General features: G+C 42.7%; 1 protein-coding gene across 1 annotated transcript in view; it reads right to left on the bottom strand.

The window, feature by feature from the left end:
- LOC126266622 (centrosomal protein of 78 kDa-like) overlaps nucleotides 1–18,864 on the bottom strand; it is a 234,705-nt gene that overhangs the window by 133,158 nt on the left and 82,683 nt on the right. Inside the window, exon 4 of the mRNA XM_049970973.1 lies at nucleotides 17,232–17,408. Within this exon, the coding sequence (XP_049826930.1) occupies nucleotides 17,232–17,408 (177 nt within the window). The remainder of the gene's footprint in view (nucleotides 1–17,231; nucleotides 17,409–18,864) is intronic.

The raw sequence follows: 18,864 nt of genomic DNA, 5'->3' as shown, positions 1-18,864 counted from the left end.
TTTATTTTTTCTCTTGCATCAGTTTAAAGATTCATAGGTATAAGATAGGATTTACAAAAGAAAGATTTATCTTCCTTTACTGTAAACTTAATTAAACCCATTCATCAGAAAATATGTTCTTATATTTTAGGTAAAATATCTTCTAATTGACTCTTCTGTTCATCTGTAAATATATCCAGTTCTTGTGATTTTAATTTAATTTGTTCTAATAGTTTTTCTTTAATTTGTTCTTGTTCCTCTACAACAATGCCAGTAAAAGCTGCTAAGTGGATATGCTTCACCAACTGTCATACATCTTAGAATTCTAGTTTTTTAAAAAGTTTTTTATGTTAAAATCTAATAACTCCTTGGCCAATCTAACCCTAATAGTATGTCCAGCTTAAATGATTCTATTAGCAGTGCTTGGTAGAAAATCAACATTGTTTTTCCTTTATTTGTTTTTCTTTATTGCCAGAACACATATATCAGGTGTTGGTAGTACAGGGCACAAATACTTTTTGCTCATTAGCGACAACAACTCCTGTGATATTAACAACAATACTTAACTACCGCAAGCTAAATGAACAACAAATTTTGTCTGAAGAATATCATCAGCTACAATGGTTTTACTTTTTCTTTTCCTGGTTTCGTTCCCTCGTCTTTGAGTAACCACTCAAAAGTATATATTATCCACATGAATGCTATTGCCTTTTCTAGATGAGGGATTACTGTTCCGCTATTATGTCCTGGAGCATTGTCCATGCTCCAAAACATTCATTCTCTTTGGTAACTGGTTAGGAAAATGCTTGTCTGTTGGTCTATTTCAGCATGCACTGCTCGCACTGTTTGAGGCAACACTTGACTCCTATTATGATCTTGATTATTCATTCTATTTGTGCCATCATAAGACATCACTCAGCCACAGTAATTTGAAAAACTGTGCCACCACAGTTGCAGCCACAACAGTGTGACATCTGGAAAGCTGTCTGCAAGTGCAGTGTGACACGAATGCTGGCATGAATTGGCACACAAGACTGGCTGCACAGAAAAGAGGAGAATGGGGGTGTTTCACAAAGTTACCAACATCAGAAGGAGCCCAGAAGCATCACCAAACAATGAAGCATGATGGATTTTACTGCATGTCTGGGTGGCCATGGTCGAGGTGGCAGCTGATAAGAAGAGTGAACTGTCACAGTACATCATGTCTGATGCTGTTTGCTATAGGGCTGTCTGTCCTGGAAGGCACAATTTGGGGCAGCATCTTGATCTGCATGAGTTTGTTGTCATACAATGCTCCCCCAAAATCCTGGTGCAAGTGGTTGTTAACTATCTCATAATACAATGGATAGTGTGCTTACAGAGGAGAGCAGATTTATTTATGCATCCACACACTTTTAGTCAGTGCTAGAGCCCCTGCTGATTATTGCAGGCATGCCAAGTTTCAGTATAAAATCACTACGGTTCTGAGTGCGGTGTAGTTATTGCAACTTAGTTGTGCCATAGTACTGACTGAACCGAGTTGTGTTGTATCTGCAGCTAGGTGACATGAGCACTTATAACTGAAACAAATCATGGCCATATTTTTTCTAGAGTTTTTGTATTACTGCTCTGATTCCATTTTGTACGACTATGTGGAAATATTGCTTTCTTGCCAATGTTCCTGCCATACATCTGCTTCGAATACAGGGTTTAAACTATTTTGAGAAGTTCTTGAAAGTATTTGATCAGTTTGTGGTAATTTCTTACTGTCTTATTTTTTTATGCTTGGTAATCTTGATGGTCAATTGTAGCTGTGTTCTCTGCCAGACTAAGTGCCCCATTACTGAGAGCAAGGTTTCATGTAAGAGTTGTCACAGTTATAGCAAGCTTGTATGTGGTGGTCTGGCCTAGGTAAAGTAAGTTTGAGTTTGCTATGCATTCCATAATTTTTCTAATTGTACTTATTTTGGTGGGCAGCCTCAGTGAAATTTTCCTACTTCATTGTTTTAACACGATGTTTGGTATCCTTGGGGGTCTATTGGCTGTTTTTGAATTTTTAAATATTTACTGTAAGGCTTTGTCATTTTGGCTAGCCTTACACTCTGGTACAAAATATTTCTTTTATATTATCACTAAGTATTGGAATTTAACACAGTGCTATTTTGAGTTTTTGAAGCTGATTGTAAAATTATGTTTGATATGTTATTAAATTGAAGCTTTAAGGCTTGCAGATCACTCAAAGCTCAACTCTGTCCTATTAATCCCTGTTATATTACACTATATTAATTTTCATGTAGGATTTGTCTCCATTGAGACAGGACTGAGGCTGCAGTTTCATACTCTGGTGAAAAGGTGTTCAACAAGCTCCCTTCTGTGCTGTGAATTGAATTCCCTACCTGTCTAGCATGCACCACAGCACAGCTCTTGTATTCTGACACCACTTGGGGTGGGGGCTTGTGTCTCTGTTAGTTTGTGGATGCAGCTCCACACTAAGGTGAGATGTGGTCAAGAGGAACATCAGTGGTCAGTCTGTTGACTAGAACTCTTAGCAACAACAAGATCTTGGAGCAAGTACTTGGGGACCATGGACAACTGCAAACAAGTAGTTAGTGTGGCACCAGAGCCATCCATAGTGAACTTGTCAAGCAAGTCTGTGTATCAGCACCGCGTTCCTAGGGAGTTAGTGGTGTCAGCAGAGCTCCATGCAGATGCAGAACAGAACAGCCGCTGTCACCAGTTAGGAACAGTCAGTGAAAAAGAACACGAGAACAGACACATAGAAGAGATAATGGATGTAGTGTGGGGCAGAACAGCAAGGCAGCCTGGTACTCAGGCATCAAATGTTGACACTGGTTTGCTGTCAACACAAGGACACTGTTCCGGCTGGAGCACCAGATGATGCTTGGCTTTGCAGATCCAAGAAACACAGCATAGCTGGGAGTGAAGAGTTGGCTATTGTCGTGTTGTGCAATACGACAGTTAGAGGAGAGTGTGTTTGGTGTGACCGGTGCTATCTTGTATTCCATATGATGTGTGACATAAGACGGAGTCAGGGTTGGCCAACTTAAGTCGCCAACTGATTATATTTGTGAAACACAGTAAGGCTACTGTTGGGCCTAGTGTATTCAGCTAAAAAAGTTCTATTTGGTCAAAGTGTATTGGATTTTGTTGTTTTACTGTTCTCATCTTCTGTGTGTAGCAGAGTGTATGTACAGTCAGGTTTACTGTGGATTTTGTCTCTCTTGTATTGCCTGTCTAGTATTAAGTAAGATGCCAGCTTTGATTAGTTACATTTTAGGATCTGATTTTGTTGTGATATCTTTTATTAGATACTCTCATATTCTAATATTGTGTGTTTTTTTGTGTATAAAAATTCATGCCCCTTTTACTGAAAGTAAATGAATTCAGAGGGCCTCATTTATTGATACTCCATTCTACCGCATTAGTTATTAGTATATTGTTATTTTGACATATTAATCTGTGCCTGATTTACTGTAAGGTTGATTGTTTCCAGTCCAGCAAGTTATTTATAGTGTACTATCTTGAATTAGGCCTTTAGTGTTATTCTGTTCATTTGAGCTCTGAGCTCCTTCATTATTTCAGTGACTCTATGTGCTCTGGGTTGTTTATACATATTACTAAATTAAATTACATTTGATAAAGAGTTTATGTCCATACAAACCACAGCTACTTCCCATTCGCACGGTTTTGTGCATCACATATCTAATATAATGTAAAAAATTAAGACATCCCAACCAGTTCATTCAAAATTATGAACTTACTCATCAGCCACTCTTTCTACAAATTATGAGTATCATCTAGATTTGTGAATTGGAAAGTTCTTTTGGCAAGTAGCAGTGTTCCTTACAAAGTGGCATACAAGCCATAACATACTATACATAGGAATCAGTGTTTAGAGATGTACGTAACTATTTACTTTGAAAAATAACAAGGAATCCAGGAGTTTAACAGCAGCAATTTAGTATTACTGAGGAAGCATCAGCTTTTAGCTAAGTACAAGCTTTCCTTTTATTTCAAACGAACTTACTTCACTTTTCCACATAATTTCCGCTCATTTCTAGGCACTTTATGTTGCACTCATTCATTCAACCTCTCTGCAAAAAGTTCTCCACCTGTGAACTAAACCAGACAAGAATGGCAACAGTGATTACCTCCATCATCTTCAAACTGTTGTCCACAATGTCACTATTTAAAGTGCAATCCAAAAAATTTCACTTATTTGACAGTCTCTCTCTAGTGTGTGTGTGTGTGTGTGTGTGTGTGTGTGTGTGTGTGTGTGTGTGTGTGTGCGAGCGCGCGCGCACGCGCGCGCTGGCCAGTAAATATGTTTGGCACCCACACTGCACACCATTTGAGACATTCAGTGTTTTCCATGACAATTACGTAAACAGTGGTGCGTCCAACATAAGCAAATTCATTGGCCAGAACCTCATTTGGCAACTGTCAATAAGTTTCCTGCCCACTTGTTGCACTATTTCATTCATCTGGATACTGAACTTGCTATTCTGTTCTTCATCACATACATTTGTAAGACCACTTTTGAAGTCTCTTTCATCACTCATTACTGTAGACTCACAAACTATACACAACTCATAAATCTGAGCAGCCATAGATATTTCTGCAGCAAATCAAATTTCAGCATACACTTTACAACTGGTTGGAGCATCAATTTTCAAAGCCATTGTTGTTTGCTTTCACCCACAACTGCTGGATCAAAACACTGACTTCTGTCACTTTGTAAGCAATCAACAGCTTGTGTCGCATTTGTACAACTTTGTTCTGACTGCCAACATTTAAATACAGGGTGATTCAAAAAGAATACCATAACTTTAGGAATTTAAAACTCTGCAACGACAAAAGGCAGAGCTAAGCACTATCTGTCAGCGAATTAAGGGAGCTATAAAGTTTCATTTAGTTGTACATTTGTTCGCTTGAGGTGCTGTTGACTAGGCGTCAGTGTCAGTTGATGCTAAGATGGCGACCACTCAACAGAAAGCTTTTTGTGTTATTGAGTACGGCAGAAGTGAATCGGCGACAGTTGTGCAGCGTGCATTTCGAATGAAGTATGGTGTTAAACCTCCTGATAGGTGGTGTATTAAATGTTGGTATAAACAGTTTACAGAGAATGGGTGTTTGTGCAAAGGGAAAAGTTCTGGACAGCCGAGAACGAGTGATGAAAATGTAGCACGCATCCAGTATCTGGAGATGTTAGAGAATTGGCTGTTCCCTCAGCTCGAACAAGAAGCACAACAATTCATATTTCAGCAGGATGGAGCGCCACCACATTGGCACTTATCTGTCCGTAACTACCTGAATGTCAACTACCCGAGGCTATGGATCAGCCGCCAGGCAGCCCGTGACAGAGCACTTTATCACTGGCCTCCAAGAAGCCCTGATCTTACCTCTGCGATTTTTTCTTATGGGGGTATGTTAAGGATATGGTGTTTCGGCCACCTCTCCCAGCCACCATTGATGATTTGAAACAAGAAATAACAGCAGCTATCCAAACTGTTATGCCTGATATGCTACAGAGAGTGTGGAACGAGTTGGAGTATCGGGTTGATATTGCTCGAGTGTCTGGAGGGGGCCATATTGAACATCTCTGAACTTGTTTTTGAGTGAAAAAAGCTTTTTAAATACTCTTTGTAATGATGTATAACAGAAGGTTATATTATGTTTCTTTCATTAAATACACATTTTTAAAGTTGTGGTATTCTTTTTGAATCACCCTGTATAATAATCAAACACCCATTACTTTTCACACACACCTCAGATTCTGAATTCATCATTTCTATCACTGATAAAAAATTTCACATGCACTGCTATGTTATCACAACATCAAGTAAGTAAATCTGGACCATAAGCAATGCGGACAAGAGGAGAACTGAAGCTTTAGAAATGCTGAGTTAACGAAGAGTTCTGGAAAAGATATATTTAGATCAAATAACTAACGAATAGGCACTGAAATGAATTGGGAGTGAAAAGAGATTTATGGAACAACTTGACTAAAAGAAGGGATAGGTTGATACAACACATTCTGAGGCATCAAAGAAGTTAATTCAATAACGGGCAGAAGTTTTAAGAGGTAAAAAATTGTAAACAGAGGACAAGTCTTTATAACAGTAAGCTGATTAAAATGGAAATAGGGCTCAGCAGTCATACCAAGATGAAGAAACTTGCACATCATAGATTTGTTTGGAATGCCAGAGCATTGTAATATCATTTGCTTTCTGGCAAAGGGATTTTCATACTTCCCTAATACCACTCATAAAACACATGTTTGGATTAGTTGTATGGGAACAGGATCAGTAATCGGGATATAGAAAACATAATTCCCATATATGTCATAGCTCGTATATATTTACACTTGACACTCATGTGTGTAGGCAGGCGCATCACAGATACTTCCATCTCAAATGAGGTGGGTTGTGCAGGCGGAGCAGTGAGAGTCAGGTCCACTTTGTAGTCAGTCAGCCACCGTGGCCAGATGAGACGGCGTCCAGCCTGGGAGTAAACGGGCAGGGCAGTCGATGGCGTAGTGGAGGTGTGTGAGGTCCTTAAGTGGATTGAGCTGTCTGTATAAATAAAAGCATGTAGAGATTCTTGGTCACACTCGCTCAGGAGTGTGAGGTTGTGTGCAGTGTTGATGTGTAAGGGACCGTCTGATGGCGTGACCTTGGTATCTGTCAAAAGAATGAGCACTTTGTCATTGAACGTCACTATAGAAATGTCGTTCACTCAGTGTGGCGGAACGCTGCAGGACAAACTGATAGTAGGTGTGTGTGTGTGTCTGACATTGTAGGTGAGGGCATGAAACCTGTGTAGGGTGAAACAGGGGGCGAGGTCGGGAACCAGCGAACGGTGGCAAACAGTCTTCGGCGGAAGAGGTGTACAGTGAGGTTGATGGGAGCACATCTTGGTTCTCGATCAAGGATGGGTCATTTGCAGAGTCTGACTGCGGTGGTGTGACACCATGAGGATTAACAAAAGCCAGTTTCAGGTAATGCAGAGAAACTGTGTGCGGTCTTTAATCATGATATCAAAAGCCATGTCCCCTCGCCACAGGACTTTGTAGGGGCCAAGACAAGGAGGATGAAGAGTCTGCCTAACCGCATCATCACGTAGCATGACATAGGAGCAGTCAGAAAGTGTGATGGGAATATAAGCCTCGGGCGGTGAGTGACTGATGGGTGGGTGCAAATGCGTTTGTTGAAAATGCGTGCGCATCCGGCTAATGAAATCTGGTGAGGGGGGAAAATCCTCGCTAACCTGGGGAAGCATAAGTTCCCCTTTAGGACCATATTATCACCGAAAACAAATTCGGATATAGTCCCCTATAGGTCAGGTTTACATGTCGAGTGCAGACCAAGTAGCTTCCACGGGAGAGCTTCCAGACAGAGACAATCATGGCATCGAAGGGCCGTCTTGAGGGTGTGGTGCCATCTCTCCACCAACCCATTGCTTTGTGGGTGATAGGTGATAGTGTGTATTTTTTTAATACCACAGATATTACAGAGGATGATGAAAAGGGAGGATTTGAACTGTTGACCCGGATCGGTGGGGATAGTGATCAGGCACCCGAAACTAGTGATCCATGAGCCAATGAAAGCCTTGGCTACCATCTTGACGGTAATGTTAGGGAGATGGATAGCATTGACCCAGCGAGACAAACAGTTGATAGTTGATAAGATATATCTATGGCCCTCTGAAGGACGAAGAGGCCCAATCAGATCAATATGTACATGACGGAATCGTCCTGCGGGAATGTCGAACTTGCCCAGAGGCGGGGAGATGTGGCAGCTGATCTTGTTGCAATGGCAAGCGATGCAGCTGCTTGCCCAGGTTTGACAGTCCTGTTTGATATTCTTCCAAACAAAACATTCTGACGCAAGATGTGTGGTGGCTCAAACGCTCGGGTGGGCTAGGTTATGCAGGGCGTCGAAAACCTGTCGGCACAGCCCGGGTGGGAGCAAAGGGCATAGGGTGCAGGTCGAAGAATAACACCACACCTCATCAGAAACACCAGGAAATTTAGCCTTTGTGAAAAGAAGTGATGTTTGTGGGTCTCGTAGTACAGCCTGAGAATCTTCAGCAGAAGATTGGAGGGAAACCGGATCAGAAAGATCAACGATGCGGAAAACAGCACTGATCCGAGAGAAGAAATCCGCAGCAACGTTATCAGCACCCTTGATGTAACAGATGTCCGTTGTGAATTGAGAAACCAGGTTACAGTGGCGGTAACGCCGAGAGGATGGGTCCTAAGGTGGGTTGCAGAACACTTCTGGCAGTGGTTTGTGGACGGTGAGGACAAAAATTAACATCCCTTGACATCGGGGAGGAAATGTTTGACTGCCTCATAAACAGCAAGGAACTCTCTATCGAATGCAGAATATTTTCTCTGAGCAGTAGATATTTTCTTGGAGAAGAAATGAAAGGGAGAAACCTTGTCGCCCTTGCGTTGTTGCAACACTGCCCCCACTGCGATGTCGCTGGTGTCCGTAGTGATGAATAACTCAACCGAGGGGTCGGGGTGGGCGAGAGTCACAGTGTGAGCTAAAGAAGTCTTCAGAGCCTTGAAGGCCTCTAGCATTGGAGCAGTCCAAGAGACTGGTTTGATACTGGAAATTTGTTTGCCTGATACCGTGTCCGTCAGAGGTGCCTGAACAGCGGTGACGGAAGGCAGATGGTGATGATAGTAATTGATGGTGCCGAAGAAACGGCATAGCTCTTTGTAAGTAGCCAGGGGTGGCAGAGACTTGATAGCCTGCACACGAGATTTGGGAAGCAGTATTCCGTCAGCAGAGATGGTGTAACCTAGGAAGGAGACTGACGCCTGGCGCACCTGAAACTTGTCTCTGTGTACCTCAACTCTGTTGGATTACAAGGTCTGGAGGACTGTAGACTGAGCTGCTGAAAACATGAATGTCGTCCAGATAATCAAAGCAAAACTTAAACTGTCACAAGATAGAGTCAATGAAACGTTGCCATGTTGTGCTGCATTCTTTAGGCTGAACGGCATGAAGTGATATTGGAATAAAACGAGCGGCATGATAACAGACATCTTAGGAATGTCTTCCAGCGCCACAGGAATCTGGTCGTAGGAGCTTTTACAGTCAATAACACTGAAAATTATGGCGCCCAATAACATATGAGTGAAGTCACTCATGTTCAGCACTGGGTAATTGTCCATGACGGTACGAGCGTTTAAGTGTCTGTAATCGCCGCACATTCCAAAAGATCCATCATGTTTGGGGATAAGGTGGATTGGCGAAGTCCAGTTGCTGTCTGTAGGTTGCAGAACACCTGCCGTCAAAAGTTCATTAATCTGCTGCAGGGCCGCATGCAACTTGATGGGGATGAGACGTCGGAACTTATGCCTAATAGGAGGGCAGCCAATGGTAACTACCTTGTGTGCCATTCCATCGGTGATGAAAGAAACTGAGAACTGCATATAAGATTGGTTAACGTCCTGGTGACAAGTCTTTGGACAAGTAGGGTGCGATAAAGCACAGCCATTAGTGATAGTAAGGAAAGGTAGCACAAAAGTCACATTTCTGTTATGAGAGCACGGCATGCGCTTGTGTGAAGGGGGTGCGTGCATGTGCAGTGCCGAGCGAAGGCAAATGGGCAACGGCTGTCCACTGTTAACCTTGCACTGGACAACCGGCAAGGGCTAGAGCAGCGCTGGTGTCACACGTGGGGCCACAGTGGCTGCTGGGTCATGTGGCCGGTGATGCGCGGTAGCGATCCAAGAGGTTGGCATGGTCGCAATGTGCACGCGACTGTCATTAGCATCACTGTTTGAAACACACAGCACTGGATGAGGTGAGGGTGGGGGGAATGTCACATGCAAGTAAAGTTTGTGGACTAACCTGGTGAGAGTTTGAACTAGGCTCGGCCGAGCAATCATTTTTAGGTGGCAGCACCATGGACTGCAGTTGCAGAATGAGGTTCGAGCCGCAACGAGCTCGCTGTAAGTGGATGCGATGCATTGCTTCAGTTTCTCATTGTCCTGGCGGAGTTGCATAGCTGAGTTGTATTGTGACAGTAGGTCGGTAATGTGGGTCACAATGTTGCCCGCGAGGGCAGAGCACTCGTGTATGATATCGTATGTGAGTGTTCATAGGATGGTGGAGGACTGAACCCCGTACGACATTCCGAGATAGTTCATAATGAGACAAAAAATCCATAACAAGGATTGGTTCATGTTGGCAATGTAGAATGTCCACGGAAAATGTAGAGAAGGAGATGGGGTCAACCTAACCTTTACTGAGCCTGAGGTAGGTAACGTCTTTGCACTGACAGCTCGCAAGAAGCGGGTGGAGCCATCGAAGTAGGTATGATCGACACATCAGCACCAGTGTCGACCGGAAAAGCTAGACCTGATGCAACGTCAATCACATAGAGACGACCAATAGGCCGGGCAGATGAGTGAATGGAGTGTAATGTAAGAGGACGCCTGTTAGGTTCCCCGCAGAACTTGGCGTCTCGTAGTTCCTGCGGTCAGCGTCTGGGTGTTGGAATGGCAATCTGCACTTCTTGGCGCCATCGTTGAACACTTTGTGGTACCAGCAGAAAGGGTGAGCTTGGTGAGAAGGAGGTGGAGACTGCGACAGCAGGGGCGGTTTGCCTCGTTGATTTGTTCTGGTAAATAGACCGGTATGTAAGGTGTAAGGTGTAAGGTGAGTGAGCCGACGCTGCCAGGAGAAGCAGATGAGGTGACGGCAGAGAGAGCCCTACCTCTTCCAGCCGAAGGTCGGTATACGGGGTGGCTGTGCATGTTGTGGAACGAACTAGCTGATGTTGCCGCTGAGCGAATACAACTGGTCAGTGATGCGTAGGTTGGAGGCAATGGACTCGAACGAGTGTGGTAACATGGGTCTGTAGATCAGTAGGTAGTTTGGCAGACCACACAGCCCTTAGCATGGCATCAGGGATGGTATGTTCGTTCACATGCAATTGAAGGTGGTGCCAGAGTTGTGAGAGGGTGCATTCCCCAAGGTGCTCCTCATACAGAGTCTTGATTATTAACTCTTGTGGCGAGCAGGCAAATCATCCATTACAGTCTTCTTTGCAAACTTGTATTTTGGTGCAGGCGGTGGCGGAAGGAGCGGGTCACAAATCAAATCCAAGTGGTTGTGGAGGTGTGTGATGAGGCAGAAAAGCTTTGAGTTGTCATCAGACACATGATGTAACTCGAACAGATGCTCAATGAGCGAAAACCACGATGCCAAGTTGTCCTCGTATAAGGGCAGTAGCTTCGGCAGCCAACCAGGAGGGGGTGACAACGGCATCTTCAGTGTCTCCTGGGGTAGTGGCTGAACTGAGGTGAAGTCAGAGGCCAGCTTGGTAGGCCCAGATTTAAACCAGGCGAGCGAATCCATAGTAGTAGTAGCTGGCAAGGTTGATTGTGTGTCACAAAAACAAGGCACGGCAGGCATGGCCCGTACCCTGGAAATGGGTGGATGGGTGGCACACGGGGGAGGGGGGGTTAAGAACGCCACCCACATGGAAACTATCTGATGCATAACATGCCTGTAGTGCATGTGGTGGACCACTGAGGCGAAGTAAGAGGTCCATGTTACGCGAAACACTTGAATTGTGCATGTAAATTGGACACAACTGGACTACTACATGCGCAGAATGGATCTGGCGTGGTTTGTAGGAATGGCGGCATTGCACAGGGCCTGACAGTAACTGATATAGCATGCCGGTGGATGGCTAAACACGTATTCAAATGGAGATCGCTTTGTTCCTGAAACACTCGATTTGAAGAGAGACAATTTGAAATAGTGTTCTGTTCACATTTCACTGTCGGATGGGCATAATCCAGTCACGCGAAGCCTGAGTCCATTAATCACTCTAACAGCGTAGTTGTCGACCGTTGAAAACTAATGAGATTAACACACAGCGTTGGTTGAGAACACAGATCACTGTGCGTAAATGATGAATACATCATTGGGGAAGAAACAACGAAGCTCGGTGAGCGGAGTTGTGCTTCCACATTTTCGGACAAGGCATTGTTTGGCATGGTCATTGAGTAATGCATATAACCTGTTGCATAAACACCGGCAATGAAGACGCAAAACACGAATGAACTGTGGGGTCACCACTATGGGAACGGGATCAGTAATCGGGATATAGAAAACTTAATTCCCGTATATGTCGTAGCTCGTATATAGTTACACTTGACACTGCACCCATACAGAATGAAGTATAACAAACAACTGACTAAAGTAAAGTTTAGATGGAGGCCCGACAGAGCACAGAGTTCACAGATATTAAGTTTCGTAGTTGATGCGAACTATCGGCGCCACAGTTGGATTCAGATTTCTTCTGCTGTGGCACATCACAAACAGTATTCACAATACTTTATTTGCTTCAAAACAAAACTTCAAATGAGAGGAATTATAATTTATTGTTATTTAAAGTCCAAACTGTGAAACCAAGAAAACCGTCTGTAATGAATATTTATTTATTTCCAGATAGGTCTACAAATAAATATTAATTATATCATGATGCCATTCTTCAAACACACTAAAGCTGCGCAGCAATATCAACAGATTGAGATTTGTTGTGTTTGAAGATTGCTGGTGTCATGGAAAACAATGAGCCGTGTGTGGCTCGCATTGATGCCTTTCATAGCTTGGCATCTTGTAATATCGATAGTGGCATCTCGTTTTCGTGGTGTGTTCACTGGCGCCACTACATTTGCTCACCTTGTCTGTCTGTGAGTGGCAGCAACAGCACTTATCGATAGCACATACTGTAGTACCATCTTTGGAGCAGCCTTTAGTATTTCCGGGTCGTTGTGTGTCGAGAAAGTGAGTCGGGATGGAACGAGTTTTAGTTGAATGGACCATGATATTCGAGTAGTGCAACTTTCGCTTGTGTGTGCGTCCGTCCATCAAAGTGACCTCATGGCAATAAGATGTCAGTCGACAATTTACACTTGGATCTTTCTCGTGCATGACTTGAGTGGGATGACCAATGGTTGGTCGTTTGGTTGGTCGTCACAGCAGATGATGTGCATTTGGTCTTCTGACCGCTTCTGGCTTCTCTGTGTTTGTGCAGACTTATAATTTGTCCGTGTTGTTCCACAGTGGCTAGTTTTAGTATTGTGAGTTGTTGGTGGAACTGTTTTCTCAGATCTCTGTGTAACTTGTGGTTTTGAATGAGCAATTATTTTAATGCTGTCTGCGTACTGGATTTGTGGAGGAGTTGCAAACGGACATCAGGTTGGTTGGGGGTGCAGCAGACCGCAGGTACATGCAGCGTGAGGGTAAGCTGGCATCGCAGGCGGCATGCTACCACTGCCAGATCGAGGAGGGGTAGCTGCGAGAGTGATGACTTTGTTGCACAACGAGCCCTGGAAGTTTAAGCTGAGTGAAGAGTTAACTGCTAATCCAACCTCGACTATTCTGAGATCTCGACCTTGGTCAGTGTGTTGTCGCTCCCAGGGCCGCTGAGCCTGGCGACAAGTGAAGTGTTTCAAGGTGGTGAAATTTTGCAGCTGTATTTCTCTATTTAATATTCATCACTGAATTTAGTATTATTCTTATAAGTGAAGTGCAACCAGCGGTATTTTCTGCCTTTTGGCCACTAACAGCCCAGTTACCTGCCCTGGAGGTTAGTGTACTTTTACAGCAGTGTACCTTTCCTCATCATGTTGATGCTGTCTGACACGGCGTGTAATTCAACAGCCTCTTGTATTGTACTTTGCATAATTTTTTGGGAGGTCTAGCTTGGTTCTAGTGTTTCCTATGGCCTTTGGTGTTTCTGGAGACATAGTGCTGTCTGCTTCTTCACTCTTGCCCTAATTTGAGTTGCCATCCTGTTACATGAGTACAACTCTTGGCTGCCCGTCTCACCTTACCTTATGTTTGAGTTGCCTTCCCACGCCAACCCTTGGATCACTTGCTGAGAACTGCTTGTCCTGATTCCTTTGATTGTGATGTTTGTTTTAAGGATATTTGTAATTTTCTAATTATTGTTGGTGTGGCCTTCAGTCAAGCAATTTTTTCACTTCTTTCGTGGTAAGGCCTTAAGCCGTGTTACACTAAGTTTTTATAAGCAAACTTGTTTTAAAAGCAAGGTATTTATTTTAAAAGTGATATTTGGAATTGTTTTCCTGACTTCTAATTCCGGCATTCAGCCTTTTGTTACTCGAAATTGTTTGTGGCCTTCAGTCAAGCAATAATTTCACTTCTTTTATAATAAGGCCTTCAGCTGTGTTACAGTTTGATTTAAAGCGAAGTATTTACCTTAATATGTGCTATTTGGAATTGTTCTTCTGACTTCTAATTCAGGCCTTCAGTCATTTGTTGTTTGAGGTTATTGTTGGTGGCCTTTTGCCCTAAAATAGTGCAATTTTTTTTTAAATTTTAATTTCTTTAAATAAAGTTTATGTATTTGTTGTGCAACCAAGAGTAACTGATTACGGCCCCATCCTCAATCGTAACCTTATCCTGCCCCATCCTGAGAAACCAGCTCTCACACAACACAAATGAACATTGTTTTTTTACGACTTGTTTATGGGTAGGCTGCACCACCTGATGACATAATGTAGAATAACATGAAACTGCACCTAGGCAATACAATGTCAGTAGTGTAACAATATCCAAATCTTGAGAGCTGCATGATATGTAACATCTGACAGCAAGGCATAGAGGCTCATGTTAGCCTGCATATAGACAAGTGTAGACATCACTGATGTTGATTGTGCTAGATGTGAGATGGTGTGTGCAGCTGGGGTTGTAGACACACTGGAGGCCTACAGTGGAGGTTCTGGTGTCAATCCCCACATGAGCAGCTAGCAAACCTTAGCTCAGTGCATTGAAGTGCATCTGTGGTGTGACGGTGTAGTCAACTACATGTGCAGCTGGCACAACATACAGAGTGAAAGGTAGTGGTAACTGTGGGTTTAGCACAGTTGACAGATTGGTTTAAATATGTTCATATCAGAATAGTACAACAAGAGTTTGTAGCATATCATTTCTTCAAACATGATTGTAGGAAGTTGGATATTTGTTACACTAAATATGACGTTCACACTCTTTTTCCCACTACCAGAACTTTGGAAAAAGTAGGGAAGATTTTGAAACTTCCTGGCAGATTAAAACTGTGTGCCCGACCAAGACTCGAACTCGGGACCTTTGCCTTTCGCGGGCAAGTGCTCTACCAACTGAGCTACCGAAGCACGACTCACGCCCGGTACTCACAGCTTTAATTCTGCCAGTATCCATCTCCTACCTTCCAGACTTTACAGAAGCTCTCCTGCAACCTTGCAGAACTGGCACTCCTGAAAGAAAGGATATTGCGGAGACATGGCCACAGCCTGGGGGATGTTTCCAGAATGAGATTTTTGCTCTGCAGCGGAGTGTGCGCTGATATGAAACTTCCTGGCAGATTAAAACTGTGTGCCCGACCGAGACTCGAACTCGGGACCTTTGCCTTTCGCAGGCAAGTGCTCTACCAATTGAGCTACCGAAGCACGACTCACGTCCGGTACTCACAGCTTTACTTCTGCCAGTATCCGTCTCCTACCTTCCAAACTTTACAGAAGCTCTCCTGCAAACCTTGCAGAACTGGCACTCCTGAAAGAAAGGATATTGCGGAGACATGGCTTAGCCATGTAGCTCAGTTGGTAGAGCACTTGCCCGCGAAAGGTAAAGGTCCCGAGTTCGAGTCTCGGTCGGGCACACAGTTTTAATCTGCCAGGAAGTTTCATATCAGCGCACACTCCACTGCAGAGTGAAAATCTCATTCTGGAAACATCCCCCAGGCTGTGGCTAAGCCATGTCTCCGCAATATCCTTTCTTTCAGGAGTGCCAGTTCTGCAAGATTCGCAGGAGAGCTTATGTAAAGTTTGGTAGGTAGGAGACAGATACTGGCAGAAGTAAAGCTGTGAGTACCGGGCGTCAGTTGTGCTTCGGTAGCTCAGTTGGTAGAGCACTTGCCCGTGAAAGGCGAAGGTCCCGAGTTCGAGTCTCGGTCGGGCACACAGTTTTAATCTACCAGGAAGTTTCATATCAGCGCACACTCCGCTGCAGAGTGAAAATCTCATTCAGGGAAGATTTTACCCTCCATTGACTGAATCCCGATTTGACATAAATAGTATCACTTGCACATTTCTGTTCTGTTTTTGTTTACCTTCTACTTTCCCCACCCCATGCTCCTCTTTTTCCGATTTCTTTTTCATTCTCTATCCTCTTTCCTTTTTGTCTTTTTGTTTTTCTCCTTTTTTATTCATTCTTGTTTGTTCTTCACTTTTCCCCTTTTGCACTTTTTTATGTCCTCTATTTCTAACCTTTTTCCTAATTTCTCTTTCCTCTTTACACATGCTTTTGCCACCAACATTTAAAAAATGTTTCATTTCACATTAGGCTTGCCAACTTGTAATGCAATAATAGGTTTAGGTTAGGTTAGTTTTGTTTAACGTCCCGTCGACAACGAGTTCATTAGAGACGGAGCGCAAGCTCGGGTTAGGGAAAGATGGGGAAGGAAATCGGTCGTGCCCTTTCAAAGGAACCATCCCAGCATTTGCCTGAAATGATTTAGGGAAATCACGGAAAACCTAAATTAGGAATGGCCGGAGATGGGATTGAACCGTCATCCTCCCGAATGCAGGTCCAGTGTGCTAACCACTGCGCCACCTCGCTCGGTAATGCAATAATAATTTTTGACTGAACAAATGCTCTCCCTATTGCAACACTATGAATTACTGAACAAGCTGCAAACCAGTTGGTTTATTTTCTAGTTTTTATCTCAGTCTCTTGAATGATGTGTTCTTTAATCTGGTTTCAAAAAAACTTATCAGTCTCAGAGCAACATTTTACACTGTGAAAGATGAAGAGTTCCCTACTCATTGAAACCTCAGATTTGAACACCTCACCTCATTATAATTTTCATTGTATTCAAGCATCCGATGTTCAAATATATGATTTTCCTGCAACATGTATACAATTAAAAATTTGTTTTCCTATTTCTTTTTTCCAAATTTTTCATTTACACAACTATTTGTCTTTGGCTCTGGGCCTTTATGGCATTTTGTATAAAGAAAAAAACAGTGTGCTTTATTTTCCACCCGATTCTGAAACTAACGTATCATGGAAATATACTCTACTAAAACAATTAATTTCATAATAACTTTGATCAGTACTAGAATTTCCCAGTACTGGACAATAATTCTGAACAAACACTGCTAAAATTACAAGTCTCTAAACAAATCCCATATAAGATAAGCAGTTTACCTTTAGTAAGAGGTAGAGGTGATATGCTCCTTTTTCACTTATATTGCATCCAGACATTCCTATTGTCCGTATGTTAGGTGAGTTCTTAATAGTGTTGCATATCATTTCACAGCCAGCATCACCTAAGCAACATCGATGAAATGAAATGTTTTGCAAGGAGCAGCACTTCGAAATGCCCTGAAAAAGCACAAAACATTGGAAGCAAATTGCCATCGAGACCAAAATCAATGTAACTACTTTTCCAAGTAATATTTTGAAGACCAGCCACTTAGAAGAATGTCAGGTCTAGAAAACCAGCCATTTACATCATTGTTTAAAGCATTACGGCACATATGTAATTGATCTGTCTTGAACCGTACCACACACTACCATGCTACAAGATTTATTTTTCATATTTTCTTTAGTTCTTTGATAGATTACAAAGTTTAAAATAATTATGACAGAAAGTATAAATGAGACATCCAAAAGCAAAATGCAGTGAACACATCAGAACTTTTTTTTTTCAGGAAACATGAAAAACTTCTTACTTCCTTTGTAGGACAGATATTCAAAATTCCTTTGGATTGTAGGTTTATGTTTACCTAAGGAGTATATTTCTGACAATCCCTGAAATTTTCAGCTCTCCTTTTACTACTTACAACCTATAATAATTTGGATTCACCAAGTATTGTATCCATTCCCAAGGATCTACAGAGTTTCACTAACATAGAGAAGAGTGTGCACATACTATCATAGCAAAATAGTAAGTAGATACCTTAATAATGGTACAAAGGAGAGGAGAAAATGATTTAATAGTGCATATATTAACATAATATAACTGCAAAAGAAAAAAAACACCTTAATGCTGGTACAAAGAAAAGAAGAAAATGATTTAATGATTTCATCTGACTGTGATTACAAAGTATGTGACATTTAACAAAAGTTTGGTAGTAGTTAAAATGTCCTCCTCTACATTGTTCACAGCACAGATTATATTCCTGTAGAAACAAAGGTTTTTGTTTACTTCCCAGGTCTGTCCAAAACGATTTTTTAGCAGGAAATCAATGTCCCTCACTTTTGCTTCCTCGAAAGCTCTTCAAATTTGGATAACATTTGCCTCATCTGCATGTCCCTCTCCCTTCACCAGTGTCCATTCTGTAGGTCGCTTCGCCTCTTAATAATATGTTTCCAAGTTTACTTCTGGCTATCACAATACTTTACATAGGCCCAAATCTGAAGTGCCACTAGCTAGGTCGTTTTATGGCATCAGCAACTGCATCTTACCAACACTGATTGTGAGACCTATTCCTAGCTGGAAAACTATTCTGTGATTGTTGAACATTTAAATGCACTCAGTTGGTATGGTAACTGTGACTTTAGACCTGATAACCTTTTCCATTCGACCAAAACTTCTGGCCACCGAAGTGACCACCATCACCCCAGTCACCAACTAGGATCAACCACTGGCAGCAGAGGCTGGCCATGCAAGTGGTGGAAGCAAATGAACAGAAGACATGGCAAGCTCCAATCCGACAATCCCTGCCAGGCAGTCTGAGCTTTGACTTCCTCCCAGCATCATGCAGGTTAAGGACTACAAAGGATTCCTGGAGTGCCTCAAACAGTGGACTGCAGCTGTTTTCACTGTGAGAGAAGC

Source organism: Schistocerca gregaria, chromosome 4 (assembly GCF_023897955.1).
Source record: "Schistocerca gregaria isolate iqSchGreg1 chromosome 4, iqSchGreg1.2, whole genome shotgun sequence".
Lineage (NCBI taxonomy): Eukaryota > Metazoa > Arthropoda > Insecta > Orthoptera > Acrididae > Schistocerca > Schistocerca gregaria.
Note: the sequence above shows the minus strand (reverse complement) of the source record. Positions and strands in the feature narration are given on the sequence as shown.